At 38.0% G+C, this 20,592-nt stretch overlaps 2 protein-coding genes across 7 annotated transcripts; one reads left to right on the forward strand and one right to left on the reverse strand.

Moving 5' to 3' along the window:
- Positions 1 to 4,831: 4,831 nt before the first annotated feature.
- Positions 4,832 to 7,570, forward strand: LOC126611190 (ribose-phosphate pyrophosphokinase 4-like). Of its 3 annotated transcripts, none has more exons than XR_007618738.1 (8): positions 4,832 to 5,045; positions 5,559 to 5,874; positions 6,136 to 6,231; positions 6,382 to 6,450; positions 6,541 to 6,669; positions 6,987 to 7,083; positions 7,162 to 7,372; positions 7,450 to 7,570. XR_007618738.1 is itself a non-coding variant. In XM_050279383.1 (7 exons), the coding sequence occupies exons 1-7, from the start codon at positions 4,930 to 4,932 to the stop codon at positions 7,293 to 7,295; spliced, it is 957 nt and encodes a 318-aa protein (XP_050135340.1). In that variant the 5' UTR covers positions 4,832 to 4,929; the 3' UTR covers positions 7,296 to 7,570. The 3 variants fall into 3 exon arrangements, 1 of the variants encoding a protein (XP_050135340.1); XR_007618739.1 differs by having other exon boundaries at positions 7,460 to 7,570; XM_050279383.1 differs by having other exon boundaries at positions 7,162 to 7,570.
- A 553-nt stretch (positions 7,571 to 8,123) lies between these two features.
- LOC126611189 (protein MEI2-like 2) lies at positions 8,124 to 14,811 on the reverse strand. Of its 4 annotated transcripts, none has more exons than XM_050279381.1 (13): positions 14,726 to 14,811; positions 13,488 to 13,541; positions 13,265 to 13,357; positions 12,662 to 13,131; positions 11,964 to 12,122; positions 11,751 to 11,867; positions 11,474 to 11,625; positions 10,777 to 10,868; positions 9,716 to 10,658; positions 9,516 to 9,600; positions 9,355 to 9,423; positions 9,004 to 9,183; positions 8,124 to 8,843 (listed from the first exon to the last, which is right to left on the reverse strand). In XM_050279381.1, exons 2-13 carry the CDS (start codon positions 13,528 to 13,530, stop codon positions 8,727 to 8,729), a joined length of 2,520 nt encoding a protein of 839 aa, XP_050135338.1. In that variant the 5' UTR covers positions 13,531 to 13,541; positions 14,726 to 14,811; the 3' UTR covers positions 8,124 to 8,726. The 4 variants fall into 4 exon arrangements, with proteins under 4 accessions (XP_050135338.1, XP_050135336.1, XP_050135337.1 ...); XM_050279379.1 differs by having other exon boundaries at positions 13,214 to 13,357; XM_050279382.1 differs by having other exon boundaries at positions 8,396 to 8,863; positions 13,214 to 13,357.
- Positions 14,812 to 20,592: the final 5,781 nt, after the last annotated feature.

Here is a 20,592-nt window from a genome sequence, read left to right on the forward strand (position 1 = left end):
TAGTACTCACTAAGGCAATTTATACCATCCATTGATATTGAGTACATATTTTATGCTTTACCCTTCCGAGGCTTACTTCAAGCAATTTGAATCCTTCAGGGATTTTCTACACTTCATAACACATTTTCCTTTAGAATTTATACATAGCAACTTGCTCCCATGTATAATTGAGGGATTTACTTATGGAGATATGATGTGGGCGACTCACAACCCTTCGTATATAATTCTCCATTCATATGAACTCGTTTACAACCTTGTGTCATATCATGTGAGTGTATTTCACTGTATTACAAATGCCCAATGTAACCTCCTTGGTTCAACATCTTTTAGCTATTTGTATTATATTCAAATATATATAGGTCCATTTTTCCATATTCTTACAAAATTGTAATGGAATTGCCTTTTTCCATTTTGGCCAATAATTTTTGTTGACGGAAAAGAACGAGACTCAATATCAACATAGCTCATTGATGAATTTAGTAGCTACTTATAAAAACCAAAATTACCATTGGTTATCATCAATCTTGATCCCATATTTTTATGTGCATGCGCATGCATAAAAACTTTTCATTTCTTTTGGATATCCATTGCCTCTTCAAGGGCATTACACTATCTCTTCCAAGATAGTCATAATTTAGAGAATGCGGATCATAACCTCTTCTTGAGCGTTATAGAGCTTGGATTCTAATCTCGACTTCCGGGAGTTGAGTCATTTGGAACATATATGTCTATCATGCTTCATGCATGAGACATGAACATTCCCATGTCTACGGATTGTCCTTTCTAGGACGTATATCCATGCGGCGACTATCATGCTTCTGGCATGCAACAGTTATGCTTCGGGAATGCAATAGTTTAGTAGTGCCATATTCTTCCTCTTTCAGAAGACTGAATCTTTTTTAGTCTGAGGGTCTGCCACGCTTCAGGCATGCAACAGATAAATCATTTGCTGCCTCATTATTTTTGTCCAACAAGGACATCAATTCTTGTAGGCACATTTGCAACAAATATATGTGATTTCATCACTTTCTTGCATCATTAAATGCATCTAACATTTGATTGATACATCGTTGCATCATTCAATTATTTTGTCTTCATTTTCATGTTGATTACTTCGTGAATCAAAATAAGACAAATTCTCTTCGTTCTTCTGGAACGATATTTTCTTATCATTTTTCTGGAATGATATTTTCTCATCATTCTTCTGGAATGATATTTTCTCATCATTCTTCTAGAACGATGTTATTTTCTCCCCCTAACAGCAGGAAAATTATCTTATCAAAATGACAATTCGCAAACCACGCGGTAAACATATCCCCAGTCAAGGGTTCTAAATATTGAATGATAGATGGTGTTCAACATCAATGCCCAATCAGCGATGATGCCTCATTTTAGTACGTTGTAGCAGTGCAATAGGCACATAGATAACACAACCAAAAACTCGTAAATGTATAATTTTTTGCTGGTTCCCAAACACGAGTTGTACTGAGAATTATTAATGGTTGGTAACGTGTCTCAACCGAATTAATAATGCATCATGTAAAATAAGATGTACCGATATAAAAACTGGCAATTTTGTTTTCATGAGCAGAGCGCAGGTAATCAATTTCATCCACTTAATAAATGCTTCTGTTAAACCATTTTGAGTATGGACATAAGGAACTTCTGGTCCTTATTTAATAATCTGTAGACTGAGACTCTTTTGGCCTTTATTACAATTAAGTTAAGGCATTGCGGCACTTCAAACTTACGGTGCTCATCAAGTAACTTCATGTCCTGATCTTCAAGATCAAGGGACTTCATGCCTGATCTTTCTATATGATGGAACTTCGGGTTCAATCATTTTATATGATGAGGATTAAGAAACTACAGGTTCTGATCTGATCAAGGAACTTCAAGTCTTATATATACTCATCGTAACAAAAGATAAGTACAATAAATAAATTAAAGCAATAGGCGGTAATTTCAGCCATAGTGAATAAATTGCATTTAAGTAACTAAACTTGTGACAAGGGCTTTAATTCAGCACCATTCACATAAATCAAAACTTAAAATAGTAGGTGGTAAAACCGTCCATGGTAAATAAATTACTTTAAAGTAAATAGAACTTGTGAAAGTGTTTTAAGCTAACACCATTCACAAACCTTACCTTTATTATTATTATTCTTCTTATTCATTCACATGCTGCAACATTCCAAGAAGCCTTTGTTCTTCTTCTTTTTTCATATGGTGCAATGCACCTTTCCAAGAGCTTTGGCCCCATTTCCCCCTTTTTGGTTATTATTTTTCATTCAAATGGTGCAAATGCACTATTGTCTTTTTCAAATGGTGCCATGCATATTCCTTAAACTTCCCCTTTTTTTCTTTCTTTGTCTGTCTCAACCAGTCTCGAAACCCAGGACTAACTGGGTTGTTGTGAAGGTCACACAAAACCAATTCAATCTAAAAAAGACTACCAGAGACTGGCGTTGTTCTTGCATGGCCTAAAGAACATGGCATCGCAAAGCAAGAACCTCCCTACAAAGACATAGATGACAGTGGGGTTGACGAAGGCACAAGAGAGGGACGCCTGTGTAGAGTCAGTCATGCCATCACCATCTTAGACAACCGAGTATTCATGGGAGTTTTCAAGATCCGTCGAAAACGACACGATCTGGGTTTCCAAATTTGATGAGGTTCTTCTGGATCTCTGGAAACCAATTGTCAAGTACGAGTTTTCTCACCTCATGACGACTTCAGGTCGTTGTAAATTTCAATTCTGATCGGAATTCGGTGGGGTGCTTCTAGTGCGGTGGAAGATGCAGAAAATGGACATACCTTTTATTCTGTGAGATTTTGGCTAGCAGAGGTGAGAGGTAGGTAATGCTTCACCGGATTTATGGCGTTGTGCTTTCCACTGATATGAGAGCTTCTCGTGCTGATAACGTGTTGTAAAATCGACGGTGTGTGCAGTGGAATAAATGAAACAAGACACAAAATTTACGAGGTTACTCTACAGTCAATGTGACTGGAGTATGTCCTCGGGACAGCAGTGGCGCTTTCATTATAATTTAGAATATAGGAGTACAAAATAACTCTTTCTATTATCTCCTCTCCTCTTCCTCTCTTTTCTCTCTTCCTCTTCCGTGAACTTCTTACTTTCATCCTTAGGTGTGTTGTGTTCCATAAGACTTGCTTTTAGAGAAGCAAATCATGAGCAACATAGTGAAAGGCATATTAGTGGAGCCACCTAACATTCCATCCAATAAAGACAGATTGAAGTGGTTTAGTGGCCAGCCATCCAGTGACCTTTACAACACATTTCAACTTTTTAGCTTAAAGGTGGGTGGAATATAATGTTAGTTGGGAAAAAGACTTTGGGTGGGAATGGCTAAGTAAAATGGGACTCACTATTTGCGTATTAAAGTTGGGTACATAATTTTGTTCCATAAAAAACAAAAACAAAATAAAAATAAAAATAAAAAAAATAAAAAGATGCTATTAGCACTTTAAAAAAGTCATCGTGCAATTCTAATAAGTATATTTTTTTTTCGAAAAAAAAAATTTAGGATGCACAATAAGTTTAAGTGCCAATAACATCACACATAAAAGACAACTAAATTTATTTTTAAAAAACTATGTTCTTAAATTTAAATTGTCATTTTTTATGAATCAAATTGTCATTTAAGTATCTGTATATAGGAATAAAATTGTAATTAACTTTATCCTTTTGTAGAATGATGTGGGGACATAGGTTTTGATGGATCATTGATGGATAGGGTATTATAAAAAAACTTTGCCACAGTTGGCTTTTAAAGTTGCCAAAAATAAAATAAAATTGACAAAAAAAAAATAGTAACCAAACAAATTCTTTACGCATTGGAAAAAAAGGCTAACTACAATTTATAGAGTAATGTTATTCATACCATGTTTTTATACAACATTTTTGTACCACCTTAAGTGACATTTGATATGGACAGCCACATCATTTGAATTAATTAGATTTTTAAATTTAGTTCACTATTTAGTTAATACACTAATAATTAAGAAAAATTAATTAATTAAATGATGATTATAGTATACGAGAAGACTTTCTCCTTCTTTTCCTTGGGTTTTGTAAATTTTTCAAATAATGTGGTTGTCCACATCAGATTTCACCTAAAATGGTATAGAAATATGGTATAAAAACATGGTATGAATATCATTACTCCAATTTATAACAGCAAGGCTTGAGGTGATTTTTTTTCTTCTTTTGGTAATGAGAATGCATTTAATTAAACAATTAAAAAAAGGCCCAAAAACAAATACCAAAAAGATAGATACATTAGCCCAAAACCAAGTATAAAGCCCCAAAAATAGAAGCCCATAATACATGAAACCCTAATATCAAACCCTACACCCAGACAGTTGCGGCCGCCGCCGTCGCCACTGCAAAACCACGATCGAAGGGGGTTGGGAAGACCACGATCGAAGCAAAACTAAGATTAGTCCTTAAGTTTCAATTTTCTCACTTTACCTTCCAAATTGTATCAATTTATACCTTCTAGATATTTGAACGTCTAAATATTCATTAAGTTGATGAGTTTTTTAGTTAAATATTACTTACATGTCATCATAATTACGATTTTTATGTTCACCATGTCATCAATTTAATGAAGATTATATAAATCGTACAAAGTATAAATTAAGACAATTTCAAAATTTTGAAATGTATTAAAAAATCAATCATGATGCTATTTATTTTACCTCTATCGTCAAATCTCAAATTTTCAAACATTTTCATTAATTTTAATTTGGAAAAAAAAAAAAAAAAACAGCTCAGATGATGTGGAGGTGCGTAACTCTTTATACAAGTTTTACAACTCACCATCTCCCGGAAACCCTTTGTCTCTGTCTCAGTGGAGTTTGTGGGTTCTGTAAACTTCTGTTTCTTTTGAAAGATAGACGGCCATGGACAAGTCACAGCAGAAGCAACTCTACCTCTTCTACTGCGCCGAGTGCGAAGACCTTGCTCGCCAGGTCGCTTCTCAGTCCGACCACATCATCCTCCAGACCATCAAATGGAGGTCCTCTCTCTCTCTCTCTCTCTCTCTCTCTCTCTCTCTTACATGCTTTCTCATGCTTTTTTCCCCTTTATTGTTCTGATTTGTTTTGTCTATTAGTGATGAATTTGAGATGGGTACTTGTTATTTCAGCTAACTTGATGAAAACAAAAGTTGGGTAATTTTCTTTTGCCTGTTTAGTTTTCTCAAGGTGGTGATGCAATTAATATTAATTGAAGAAAACCAAAAGAACCAAGCTTTTGTTCTTTTGTAACGCTTCTTCCCTATAAGAGTTTGGGAAAGTGGATAACTTGAATGCTGGGTAAATTGGAAAGTGAAGGGCAATTGAAAATTATAGAATTTTTTAGACCAGATAAGTGGGATAGAGAAAAGATTTGTATCTGGGATGTCAATTAGTAATTATCGAAAGTTAAACTAGCCGCTTGTGTTATGCTTGTACAGATGGCTTGTGTTGTGTAATACTCAAATAAACTGTGTAAGATGAGTAGGAATCTAATTGAGATCGAATTTATACAGGAATTTTGATGACGGGTTTCCAAACATATTTATAAACAATGCACAAGATCTTCGAGGCCAACATGTCGCCTTTCTGGGATCCTTCAGCTCCCAAGGAGTTATCTTTGAGCAGCTTTCTGTAATATATGCACTGCCTCGGCTATTTGTTGCGTCCTTCACATTAGTATTGCCTTTCTTTCCAACTGGTTCCTTCGAAAGAATGGAAGAAGAAGGGGATGTAGCAACTGCGTTTACCATGGCAAGAATGCTGTCAAATATTCCCATATCCAGAGGTGGCCCAACCAGTTTAGTCATCTATGACATCCATGCTTTACAGGTTTGTTCAGTTATGCTGGTTTTTTCGTCTTCTCTTTGTTCTCATGCATGAGCTTTTTAATTTTTAATATAATTAAACTTGTCATTTTTTTTTTACATTTTTTGACATAAATTATTCTATCAAGTTGTTTGCACATATAGTTTATACATATGTGTTTCATTGAGGTGTAATATAGTAGTGTGAGATTGTAAATTATCGCTTGTCATTACTTTTTTTTGGCAGAATATTTGTGTTAATTACTTCAGTTTAATTTTTATGCAGGAAAGGTTTTATTTTGGGGACCATGTTTTGCCTTTGTTTGAGACTGGAATTCCACTCTTAAAGCAGCGTCTCCACCAGCTTTCTGACTCCGATAAGGTGAGCGCGCGCATTATCTTCCATGCGTCTCACAATGCTTCATTACAGTAAAAAAAATTTGGTTTCCATGCCTTGTCTAGGAATGGTGGCTAACTAGCTGTATTTTCTGTACTTTTTTTTATTTCCATACTAACTATAGTCTGCTTCCAGATAGTTGTTGCATTTCCTGATGATGGAGCATGGAAGCGATTCCACAAGCAGTTGGATCATTTTCCCATGGTTAGTCTGAGTTTCTCTCAAAAGTGAGAATTATTTTGTATAATTTATTTCAAATATCACCTTTGTGAATGGGATATTGTTTAATTGCAGGTGGTGTGCAATAAGGTTCGTGAAGGTGACAAGAGGATAGTTCGGATAAAGGAGGGAAATCCTGCTGGTTGTCATGTAGTCATCGTTGATGACTTAGTGCAATCTGGCGGCACCCTAATTGAGTGCCAGGTAATGGCTCATAAACATTTTTCTTCCCTGCAGTTTATGTACCTTCAAATCTGTTGCTTCCGAATTTTGACAAGTTTAAGTTCATTCAACATTGCAATTCCTCAGTTACTAGAATATGGCTAGCTTTATTTTATCGAGCTTGGACTAGATCGTGGACCTTGCGCATGGCTTTGTTTTTTCTAAATTATTTGTGATTACATCTCGTAGCTTTGTACCTGTTATCGTTATGTGTACATCAGAAACATTTCAAACATGATGCTTTCGGAACTTCAAATTTGCCTCAAATCATTCATTTTGTGTCCTTTGCATTCTGGCAGAAAGTTTTGGCAGCTCATGGTGCAGCCAAAGTTAGCGCTTATGTAACCCACGGTGTATTTCCTAAACGCTCATGGGAGCAGTTCACTCACAAGGATGGTAAGTACCTCCATGCTGTTGTCTATGTCGTGCTTGTAATTTCCATGAACCTTATTCCGATTTTGATTTGATATTCAGATGGCTTGGAGAAGGCATTTGCCTACTTTTGGATCACGGATTCCTGCCCACTCACCGTCAAAGCCGTAGCTAATAAAGCTCCCTTCGAGGTGTTAAGTCTTGCAGGTTCCATTGCTGATGCTCTACAGACTTGAAGAGAGTAAAATACTTCGATAACTTGCATAATTTATGACAGCATTATTCTACCGGCCAATTTCTGCGATATAAGAAGGCAAGTCCACCTTTTCTCTCCACACGCCCTTGTTTATTTTTGGCTTTCGGATTAAAGCAATTAAAAGAGAATTACAGGGGTGTGCAGGAGGAGAAGAGTGTCCAAATCCCTAGTTGAGCTTGTCTCCCTCGTGTGTCACTGTATTTTGTGCGGACCAAAAGCGACACGATGTAATTCTATTGAAGTTTTTCGGGTTGACTCATGCCTCTCCCACTTTGAGACTTCAGAAAATAAACCACTATTTCTCTCAATGAAATGGGAAACAACGAATGACGATCTCCGGATCCTCTTTGTGAGGGTCCCGGGATCCTTGAATCACATCCGTTCATCGTATATTGTGCGATCAGTTTTCGTCAGGTACTGTTTATATTTAATTTTAAATAAAAAGATTTACAATGATTTATGATCGCATGACATACGATGAACGGATATGATTGAAAGATATTCGGGATTCTCACAAAGATGATCCGGAGAGGATCCTCGTTTGGAAACAACGAAAGCAAAACGAAACAAAAATGGAAATCTTGCTTATTTTGTTGCCTTAGCCGATCATGAACAGCTTGCTTTACTTGTAAACAACTTTAAAAGCCAGTGGCGACGCAAAAACTAAACTTTCTCGGCAACCAAACAGAAAAAAGTCACAACAATCGCGCCGGTGTACAGCATGCCTCAATCGTGCCGTTTTTTCGAGTTGGCCTTCTAGAACAGGAACCGTACAAAAACAGTTAAATTTGTAAAAGCACATGAGAGAGATATAAACATCTGTACATCCATGTATTTACTTAATCCAATACAAATTTTTTCGGGTACATAATAAGACCAACACATATGAACAAGCTGATTCTGTTTGTCCTCCCTCTATACAAACTTCTTTTTCTTTTCTTTCTTCGTTTTAAACAGCACCTGAATCCCTACACCCGACAAGGCATTTCGCCATATAAACACGTAAATCGTATTTGCAAATGGGATTTGGAAGACTCGTGACATTACCCTAAAAAAAAGGGCAAAAACAGAAAGGAGAGATTCTGCAGAAACCTGTTGAGTAACGCATATGGCTGCAGAGAGACTTCACAATTCAGCGATATGCTTCACCTTATTCGACTCCCTTGGTTGAATATCAATTTGCACCTCTACAAATTAACAAAATGCTCTCGGCCGCTTTCAGTTCAATAAGTTCCTCAGTAAATATCAGAGGTATCCAGCACTCAAAAGCAGACACTAGCCATAATTTAGTTATTATACGCCCCATAGCTTGATTTCTTTCTCTACACTGTACACTTAACTATGCACAAGTTAGCAGCCCCACACCCCCCCTCCCCGGGGGATCAGGCGAGTAAGATATAACGATACACCGTTAACTGTTCTCTGGCTTCTCATCCAGATCCCCCTTTGGGCTGTCCAATGAGTCTCCTGAGTAAGATCCATCTGGCTGCCGAATACATATGTTCAAATTTCTGGAAAGGTAATTTTCCTGGAGGATTGACAAACATACTGAAATCAACAGAAAACAATACACGGTATTTGAATGACTTAGCAGAGTCAATGTTGAGGTCGAATTATGAAAATTAGGGCAGAAAAAGGCCAATAGCATCATGACCGCACAAAAAAGACAGATAAATCCAACATATAACCTGGTCAGTAGTCTCTTGGCCCTCCGAGTGGAAGAGAATGGGCCGGCAACGCTTGTCCTCATTCATTAGGCTTGAATTCTGAAAATGAGTCACAAGGGCAGTTTTGCCCTGGATTCGTGCATATGCCAATGAAGCAACTTTTTCACTGTTAAACTTCTCCCACTTCTTCCCATTAAATGCCTGCGGCAATTTTAATTGTATAAGTAGTTGTAAAAATTGAATGTGTTCCAAATAGTTTTAACTCTGGTTGATGAATTTATAAAGCATTCTCGTATTAACAGTTAAATATTTGGATATAGTTCTTAGGATTGACCAGCAACAAACAAACGTACAAAAATGACCAAAACTAACCTCATAAAAGGCTATAATGTGGGTAGGAGACACCATATTTATGAAAGCATAACCCACATTGCACTTATTCTGCCAAAAAAAAAATAAGTTTGTTCCGCTAGCATTAGATCAACTTACGGAAATTATAGAGCAATCGCATCAGTATTAGTGCAAAGAATTACCTTAAAGTCAATTGGCAAGTAGAGAAAGTCGTATGTACCACGATGGTTTTCATCAATAGCAGCCAGCAACATTTTGGAAGTGTACCTAATATGAGAAAGACAATATAGAGCAAAATGATTACAGTTATTCAAAACCATAATCCACCAAAAAACAGCTGCACCTATCTACTTTTGAGGCTGGTTACAACTTTTTTACTTACTTGTTCGGGATGTTTTTTATCATTAAAGTAGTCCTAGTATCTTCCCCACTGACAATTTTATCTATATCAAGTTGATACTGCTTTTTGCTATCCATCTGATTCCCAGGATTCTCTATTCGCCGACTTCTACCACGATCAGCCAACATCTCATTAATGGTTGCTGCAGGTCCAGTATATGAACCATTCCCAAGGTACAAAGGACCATGCATTGGCATTGACATCATTCTGAAACTAGGTGAGCCATTTTCAGTAATGTTTCCAGGAAGACCAACACCAGCACTCAAAGTTGCACGACCACCCATGTTCATCATGTAATTCCCACTGTTGCGACTTAAACCCATGCCCCCAAACGCTGGATTCATGAAGGATGTTTCTGGTGACTCTGGGAAAAAGCCAAAATGCCTCTCTAGAGGAACACCACCGGATGGAGCAGATCCCACATGATGGTTGTGTGAACTGAGGAAAGAGCCATGCCGGCTGGTCAATGGAAAGCCTTGCCCCTGTCCACTGGATGAAAATGGATGCCCCGCAGACGAGGTTGGGCAGGCAGAAGAATTAGGCTCAGCATAAGGAGATGGAGATGGACTGCCCCAGAGAAACTGAGGACCTGACAAAGTTCCAATCCCTGATGAAGTTGAATTTGACTCACCCAATGAGATGGGACCTGGACTTGCACTTAATTTCTGCTCTGGATACGAATGAGAATGCTGATACGCTGCTCCTTGTGTTGATGGAGAGTTGCTATACATCTGATTTATATGGTTTGCCCTTCCTTGGTCCTTACCAATAGGCGCAATCTTTGGAGAGTTAGAAAAATGAGCTGGGAGAATCGAAGCTAACCCAGGCAAATGGTTACTGTCTGGACTGAGGCTTCCCAGACCCGGAGACTTACTAAAAGCATACTGATTATGCTCAATGGGGCTTCCAATATGTGCCCAGGTACCTGTCATGGTAGCCATTGTTTTAGCTCATAGCAGGATGTTCATTCCCAATAACTACCGATACAGTAATCGATATACACAAGCACAAAGATAATTGAGTTCCAGATCTGAGAGATCTACCTGGAGGAGAGTTGGTCACAGGTGAACCCACTTGATGCCTGAAACTCCGAGTTTCTTCTTGTTCAAGCTCTTGAGTAAGTTGTTGCATCAAGCTACACAAAACAAAAAAGTGCGATGAATTAATTATTTACCCCACTTAAGGGTTTAACAACATCAAGTCTGTAGTATGGATTCAGAAAGGTTATATGTACAACACGGAGGGAGTCGAAACATATACAGAACAGTGTTATCCAATGATCGAAGCCGCATGTAGACAGTCTACATATAGCAGAAGACCTATGTATTAAGTAAGCTACATATTGCACTAGACCTATGTATTGGATGAGGAATCAAAAAAACCTTTGAAAGTATATCCCTGGATATGATTCCAACAGATCCAAGTAAGTTCTCATAAACACTTCAGATTAATCTTCACCACAAACTTGTATTTGTTGTGAACCTGATTCCATACAATAATTGACAGTGCTTGAAAACACGTATACAGTCATCCACTAAAGGAAAATATATTCTCTTGGATATAATTGAGTTTTGGAAATACGACTAGTTAATCACAACTGAGATCCAAGAAAACCCTTTTGCTTCACTATTTGCCACTCTTAGGAAATTACAAAGATGATAAAATTCAGGGCAAAGCAAAATGCCTGAGCTCAAATTGTCAAATTGTTGCAGAACCCGCAGTCAGTAAATTGATACTTACTTTCTACGTGCTCCACCAGGGCGGCTGTGTTCGAGTTTTATGCGTTTCCCAGCTATGTCACTCCTATTTAATGCCCTTAAAGCTGCCTCTGCAGCTCTAACATCATAAAACTCAATGAATTTATGATGTCTCTTGTGTGGGGTTTCCCGGATCTGCATTTTGTACTCACGAAAATTCAGATTTTATACAACCAATGAAGACAGCGAAAAGGTGCACAACTGCACATGCAATACAAGGACGATAAGAAAAAGACATAACATTTTCCACAAAAGTTTACCTCTTTGACTTCCCCGTAAGCCCCAAATATCTGTCGAAGGTCATCATTTGACACTGATGCATCCAAATTAAACACCACAAGAGTTCCTTGGTTGATATCCTTTTCTGACGGGTTGTCCTGAATTTCAGCAGAGAAAAGGACCTATGCATTATGAATATTGTAATTGAATCACTAGTGCCAGAACAAATTATAATAGAAGACATTTATTCAAACCTTGGGAATTGAAAAATGAATGTCGAGTTTCCTCCGTCTCAAGGGCTTGTTCTGTAACGCACGCATTGCAGTGCGAGAGGCTCGGATGTCGTAGTAAGATATCATCACGAAGCCCCTATGCTTGCATGCAGTGTATAAAGTTCTGATATCCCCATATTGCTACGAAAAGTTGAGAGTTCTTTGAATGAGTGAAAAGTTGTATACATGCATTTACAAGAACCTTTATTTTTAAAGGGAAACAAAATCAGAAAAGCACTGCCGATACCAAATTAAGAGCAAACTCTCCAAAAGATTAAAGATAATGATTGCAAAGGCAGGATGACCAGTGCACCAAATTCATAATCTAAAAAAAGACTGCAGCAAAGAACTTCCCACTGACAAGAACAATGTTGGCACAGGCTTAAAATTATCTCTAATGAATAATGGGAGTACATTACTCAGAAATGTAGCAGAATGAGGTCTCTAACATTAACAGGATTGTTATTAAATTACTAAACCCAAAACCTACTTATATTAGTCAATGAGTTCGCAAGTACAAGTTACAACAATATGGACCAAGAAGACAAAGAGAGCCAAAATGGAACTCCAAAACCCCCAACTCAACCACCGGAAAGCAAACAAATCATCATTGAACAACAGATGGAAAAAAACAAGCCAGGCAAAGAGGCCATATAAAACTGACAACCACAGTAGCATACCTCAAATAGAGTTCTCAATTCAGAGTCCTCAACATTACTGTTGATATTTCTAACAAACAAGGTTCTAGATGGATGCTCTCCATACGGGTGCTCCCCAGCCACGGCTCCCACACCGTTTGGAAGGGCATAAAGACCAATCCCATTTGGAACAACCCCATCAGATATGCCTAGTTTTGACATGCCAATACCAAGGCTATCCTGGGACTCATAATCCAATTCCATTCCACCTCCACTTCCAAACAGATCGTACTCTTCCATCTCCTCCAGCTGATTAGGCAATCGTCTTAGATCAAAATCATCTGTTATGCCTGCTAAGAGATCATCTTCATCATCAGGAAGCATGACCCCGAATGCATTTGATTCATCATTTTCAAGTGGATCCTTAGCCTCATTTTCATGCTTGACATTGTTTAATTTGGGTAAACTATCATCAACAGGCTGACCAAAATGCTCCGAAACAGAAAAGTTCACTGCATATTCAGCAAATCAAGTCTCAACAGCCATTCTACAGATAGGGATAATGTTTTCATTCAAAAAATAACTTGTGCGTACACTTTTCATGTGGAAGGACAGGTAACAAACTCGAAAACAAGCTAGTATTACTTGATTCATGGTATGCCTCAGTTGCACGAAGGGTCCCCCATGCTTTACTTTCAGATTTTCTAGGATTGTTAGCAGATGGAACCTTGAAGGCCCCTACACAATTGGTTAAAAATGACTGATCAAGAGAAACATCAAGCATACATAAGGAAATATATGTATATAGCATAGGTACATGGCTATGCGCCTACGCAATGCTTCCATCAGTAAAGAAAAGAGAGGGAACCTTCAGAACGACCAAATATCGTATCCCCTAAATGTTTCTCCATTGAACCGCTTTCTGAAAAAACAAGGGAAGTAAATATATAACGTTCAGTTATAACCAAACTCTCAAAATGTATTTTGCTAGTTCAGAAAACATGCATACGTTACATGTATCCAAAAATATTAACGAACAAATAATACAGACAGAATTCAATATGGTGCAAAAAATAAAAACAAAGAAATCGGTGAAGTTTATCCTGAGTTCAAGTGCATGGTTAACGTCGTTTGGGTGACTACACAAGGTAAAGGTAGTCCTGAATCCCGATCATGTTGCTCCATATATTTCATTGTCGTGCTCTGTATGTTTCATTAGGATTTTAACATAATTTATAGCTGACTTAACAACTCCAAAAGCAAAGACTTTAGCTAAGTTCCACAGTGTTTCTATGTTTGTTGAGTCAACAGAGCAATCAACGTAATGTGACTCACCACATACAGAAACTGGAGAGCATCAATAATTGATCTTCATTTTAACCAAGAAAAAACAGAAGAGCATCAGAATATGTACACATATATGTCAGAACTATCACACTTGGAGAGGCAAATGAATACACTCACAAATTTATAAATAAAAAATCTGCGAAAAAGTATACAGACAAATTTATGCAGGAAGAATATAATCAAAGGACTAAGTATTCAGCAGCACTAGAATCAAACATCCACCAGAATTTCCGACGATCGGATGGACTGATATCACTACAGATTTCTCTACCATTATCAACAGGGTCTAACAAAACCCATGCAAGTCTTCGAATTGATGGGGGTCAAATATTACCAGCTTGACAGAGTGCCCAAAAAATAAAATGTAAGTCAAACATGATCAAATTGTTTGCAAATTAAGATGAAGAAACAGCAAAAGTAGCTCAAAAACCCAACTGGGTAACAAGTAAGCGAAGTTCCCAACTCAAATTTAGCATGCAAATTCAACAAATGGCCTTAAATGTTGAAACTTTCTCTACACCTACTTACTTCAGAACCCAAAATTAGCTCCAAATTAACCAACTTTCCCTCAATAGCAAGCTAAATTCACAAAAATAGAAAAACCCACATGCAATATCATCACCCAATCACATGCAAAAATCCCAAAACTTAAAAAAAAAAATCGAAAGAACAAAAAACCCAAATTCGAATTACCTCAATCAATTCCGAAACGGGGAAAGAAAAGAGAAAATTGAAAGAGTGTAGAGAGAGAGGGAGTACCTTATAGAGAGAGAGAGAGAGAGAGAGAGAGTAGAACAAAAACAGCAGTTAGAGAGAGTCCATTGGAGATGGGTTATCTGGCATACTGAATTCAAGAGCTCTTTGTCATGATCATGGAATTCTAGAGAGAGAAGGAGAGAGGAGAGGAGAGAGGGTCTATGCGCTTGAGAGTTTCGTAGAAGCAGAGATATTTGTTTCGTCTACTCCTCTACTTCCATCTCTCTCGCCGGGAAACCAGAGAGAAAATGTAAGAAAATTGCTTCTCAGAAGAAAATCCAAAATTGCAACACCACGAACTCCAAAATTATATCAAAATTTGGGGGAAAAAATGGAAGGAAAAAAAAAAGAAAAAAAAAGAGTCAAATGATTGGAGGCAAGCAGCAGTGGCAGCAGCAGAATTACAAAATTATTCTTTATTTATTTTTTACTATTATTTTTTCAGACATTCACACACAAACCATCACCGAAACACAAAAGCTCTCTCCCTCTCTCTCCTCTTTTACTCTCTCTATCTCTCTCCTCAACCAGAAATTCGGCTGCATTTGAATCTCATTTGGCGTCCGTTGACACGAAGCATTTGAGCGATGTGACACGCCACACTCCAAGCCCTTTACAAATTTCAGATAATTTCGCGGGGGTCTTTGACCCTCCTTCCCACTGGAATTACGCAACTGCCATGCTCTCCCTCGCTTTTCGGTGCTACGTGCTAGTTTATGATTAGACGGGGCGCCGGATTGCCCAATGGGAGGGGGATTGGAGGGAGGTTTCGGTGGTGGTGGATGCAGGGGATTATTGTATCACTTTATGTGGTGGGATAGCTGACGTGTCGTTGCGCCGACGACAGAGTCTGGTTCCACTATTTTTCTACGGTATGGCATGAGGAATATACTAGAGCCATTTCGTAGGGGCCACGTGTCTTTGTCGTGGGTCGACTTTAGCCGGGCCTCCGAGAACGGGTTGGGCCCAACCCGTTGAACCTTCGGGGCTGGCCCTTTTAAAAGGCACGAACTTGGGCTGGGCATGCCTTAGTTCATTTGAGTATTTGAAACAAAAATAAAAATCAAATAGTGTTTATGTTTGTAAGGAAATTCATGTTGTAATTATATGATTCTATTTTATTAAATGTTTAATTAACTTTGTTAGTGGTGCATTGCATATATATACTCATTAGACATTTTTTAGTTGATTTTTGCCAATTCTCACTTTACTACCTTCAAGTATCGTGAAATTTGCATTTTGCTACTCTTAGTTTTTTTCATCTCACTATCATACCTAAAGTTAAGATTTGCTCCCAAGTCCTCAAAAAAATTAAAATGAATCCAAATTATTATTTTTTGAAAAGTTAAATATTAAAATACAAAAAAAAAAATTCTCTCAACAACTTCCATCTCCACCCGTGCAACCTCATGCAGATCATCGCCATCAACCCACTCTAAATCTACACCAACGTAGCCCCCTCTATCTTTATTCTGACAGGTACTCCACTCACCCTTGTCCATCTACGTGTCGAACATGTTCGTGTGGCTTATCTCTGTCGCAATGTAAAAAACATTACGAGTATGAATTGATTAGTTTTTTATGATTTTAGAATTTTTTGTGGGGTCAAAGGCATGTCACATCATCATTTAACGGATGACTTAATGGTTAAGTAACAGAAGTATGATTTTGGAAACAAATCGTAACTTTAGGTATGAAGTGAGTTTTTTTTTTTTTAACTAAGGGTAGCAAAGTACGAATTTCATGATAATTTAGGGTAGTAAAGTGAGGATTACCCTTTATTTTATTTTATTTTTTACTAAAATAAGTATAAATGCGAGACAGAAAGATGTACTCAAAGTCTTGAGTTTGACACTCTTGGCTAAAGTGCTTCAAGCCAAATATTATCCTTCTTCATCTTTTCTATAAGTGCCGGTGGGAAGGGGATTTTGCTGTGGAGGAAAGTATTGAAGGCTAACATACAATGGAGGATTGGAGATAGGAGGAGTATCCAAATTGTGAAAGACCCATGGTTGCCTACACTGCGTACATTTCGGGCTATTTCGAGACATGAGGAGATGCCTAAAATGGTTGCCGACATTGTGGTCCCTGGGGGTAAATGGAAGAGGCATATTATTGAGAGGTGTTTCAATGATGAGGAAGCTCATATTATATTATGTATGCTGCTTAGCCAATTTGGATGTTCTGGTCATTATTTGGCATTACACTCGAAATGGGGTGTATTCGGTTAAATTAGGGTATATGGTGGCTCAAGAGATGAATCGGAATGGGGAGCTTGAACAGAAAGGTGTGGGACAATCAAGTAGGGCAAACACCAAGGATTCGGTCTGGATAGCATTATGGCAATTAAAGGTTCCTCCTAAGCTTTGCCATTTCGTTTGGAAGGGGTGCAAGAATATCGTTGTTATGCATATTAATTTGCAATGTCGGGGGATTCACTTGGAGCCTAGTTGCCTGTTCTATGCAGACGATGTGGAAACGCAGGTTCATGTATTCTTTCGTTGCCCATTTATGTGTTTTTTGGTTTGGTTCTCCGCTTCAATTGGATGTGACAATAGTTGTAGATGGGGATTTTTTGGAGTGTTGGAAGTGGTTGTGTAATAAATATGGCGAAGAGGGAGAATGTGGTGATCTAATGTGCTTGGTGGTTTGTGGTTTGTGGAGGATATGGAAGTATCGGAATAGTTTGGTGTTTGAGAAGATTGATGTCGAACCTAGTTTTGCATTGGAACTACTTTGACAGCAATGGGGTGAGATTGCGGGATGTGAAGGGGAACAAGTGCATCAACCAGGCCGTGGGCAGCAAGTAAGAAGGAAGAGCCACGAATGGTGGATAAAGCCTCCATTTAGTACAATCAAAGTGAATTGTGATGAGGCTTGGTGTAGTCGCACCAGCATGGGTGGTTTTGGGTGGGTTGCAAGGAATTTTGCGGGGATTTTTTAAGGTGGTGGAGATGTGGGCAAAATTCTATGTGAATCAAGCATTATGGTGGAAGCGGAAGCAATGAGATCGGCGTTGTTAGCTTGTGTGGAAAAAGGCTTTGGGGTTGTCAGTTGGAAACTGATTCAAAGGTCCTTGTGGACATGCTTAAGGGGATCTTGCAACCGGAGGCAGTCATGGAAGGTAATCTATGGGATATTAACCATATTAAACAACAATTATGTTCAATAGAGCTTCTTTTTACTCCTCATGCCTGTAATGGGGCTGCGCATTAGGTGGCATCTTATGCCATGCGTGTGGGGGGTAGTCATTTGTGGGATTACTTTAAACCAGAGTGGTTGTTTAATTCTCTAGCTTATGATGTAAACATTTCAATTCGTATTTAATAATATCTTCTTTTCAACAAAAAAAAAGTCTTGAGTTCGATTCTTTCTGCTAACATCGTCTGTATAAAAATTTTAATAAACTACATATTCCACATATTGAGAGAGAAAGTTGGCACTCGTAAAGAGATGGTTATTTAATAAACTATAACCATCATAGCCTACATGGTTATGTAATTATATGTTTTTTTTGCAATTTAACAAATTAGATAATCAAAACTTAAAAACTGTTTTCACCCCCGTAACAGCCAAAAGGAAAAACTAAGCCTGAACCTTAAGGATGTGTTTCTGCACTTGTAATTAGATGAAAATAAAGAGTTCTAATTCCAATTACAAATTATTCTTTTGTTTACTACGGTATGAAGGAATCAAGACTGCATAAAAAATGAACTCAACTCCTCATTTTGAAGGAACTAGATTCTTTGGTGGGAGGTGAGAATTTAAGAGTTAGGCGTAATCAGGAATGCATGAATTTTACCCCGGATACAGGAACCGCGGGTCGGGGCAGGTAATCAAGGTTCGAGGCCGGTACGGGTTTTGAAATTTTAGGTTTGGGCCGATTTTAAAAGTATAGGAAAACAGGTACCCGAACCGGCCCGTTTGCAAAAATACCCCCGTGTTGGGTACTGTCTCCTAGGCCCACTTCCTTTTGTTCTTCCCCATGACAGTTCTCATTCTCGAGAACGCTCCACACACACACACCCCACTTCCTTTTGTTCCCCCAATCTCTCGAACCTTCTCCCTCATTCCTATTCTTTGTTTCTTCTCCCCCCATCTCTGCAACTCTTCTTCCCGGAGCACAAACACACCACACCCATACCCCATCTCGAGAAGAATACTTATGTCGCACCGGTGTCGAGCTCCAGTTAGAAGCTTCAAAGCGGCGACCGTAATCGGCGTTGTTTGAAGACGGTCTTAGCCAAGCTAGAGGCATTGTATACCCTCGTTAATTTGACCCACGTCGGAAAATTGCTAAAAGCCGACAAATTGTTCCAGGAAATGGCGGATTACATCGTTTATGGATCTAGTGAGAAGGAAAATGTTGTTGCTGTATCATAATAGTTCAATATCTTTTAATTTGTCAATGCGAAAAAAAAGAAAATGAAAAAAGATGGGTAGTTTTTTTTGGGATTAGCAGATGGGTTACAGTCTGGAGGATTTGCTCAAGGCGTCAACAAAGACGCTGGGGAAAGGAACGAACAGGATGCGAAGATCAGACTTAAGTTAAGCGTGATTGAAGATTTGGACTAGTGGAGACCCGTAGGAACCGGCTCGTTTCAACGGTCTGGATCCCATTTTGAAAAATCCAAAACCCGCCCCATTTTATTTACAAATGGGTTCGGTCTGGTTCTTTTAATTTTGGGCCCGGCCCAGCCCGTGCCCACCCTTAGGTGGAAAAGGGGTGGAAAAAATTATGGATTATATTATAAAGAGGTAGAAAGTTTCTATAATTATAAGTATATGTTGTTATGGAAATTAAAGTTTCTAAATAAGTTAATTTATTTAGAACATGGGGAGTTAAGTAATTATACTGGTTTTAATTCCGATTCAGGGGTATTCAGTAAAAAACTTTTATGGAATCGACATCATTCCTACTCTGATTCCACACAGTTTAGTAAATAACTTCCATAAGAATTTGATTCTAATTGTTACTCAATTTTACTCCTCCTCAATTCAATTCATCTCAATCTGATTACGGATTAGTAAACGTAGTTGATTAAATATCTATAAATTTCCTCCTTTATCAAATCTTTGTGAGCATTTGATCATTGGGCCCCATTTTTGTATTATGTCTAAATGGGCTATTAATAGCAGATCCAATCCTTTCAAATTTTCTTTGTTCACAAATCATTCTTTTTGGGAATTAGCCCAAAATAGCTATACAAGGAGAAAAGAGCCTGAATGTTGTAAATTCCAATTGCATAGTATTTGCATGAAACATCAAACAAGGAAACCTAGCTAGCTAGTTTGTAGATTAGTTTCTCATCTGCTTTAGTTTCTAGATGGAAACGTGTTGACACTTGGAATCTTCTAAAAATATGTAATTCATCACGTGCAAAACGAGCGAGTTATGCAAATATTTATTACTTATCATTTGCTTGATTAAGATGTAGTTCACATTTCTCACCTTTCTTGTCTTCATATTTGCTTTTACTTCAACAACAATCATTCTTCCAAACCAACTCTTCGGCCTCATTTTTTACATGTTATTAGATGGGACTGGAACTCCGTCTGTGTAAGTTTATCTTATTATTGATTCCAAGTCCAGATAAAGGAGGAGAGAGAGGGCCTCAGACAGTCGACAACTAGCACTCCTAGGTTACGTCGAATTCTTATGAAAATGAATCCATAACGAAATCGCGCTAAGAATTAAGCGCAATGGCGTTCTAGGATTCATATACTCAACCCCAATTAGTGGGAAAAAAGATTTGTTGTTATTGTTGTTGTTGTATTAGATGGGACTGGCTACTTTTAGTCGGTAGCCCTCCTGAATTTTGATTATTAGTTGTTATTTGATGGCAACAACTTATAGTCAAAATTTAGCT

The sequence above is a fragment of the Malus sylvestris genome, chromosome 17, assembly GCF_916048215.2.
Source record: "Malus sylvestris chromosome 17, drMalSylv7.2, whole genome shotgun sequence".
NCBI lineage: Eukaryota > Viridiplantae > Streptophyta > Magnoliopsida > Rosales > Rosaceae > Malus > Malus sylvestris.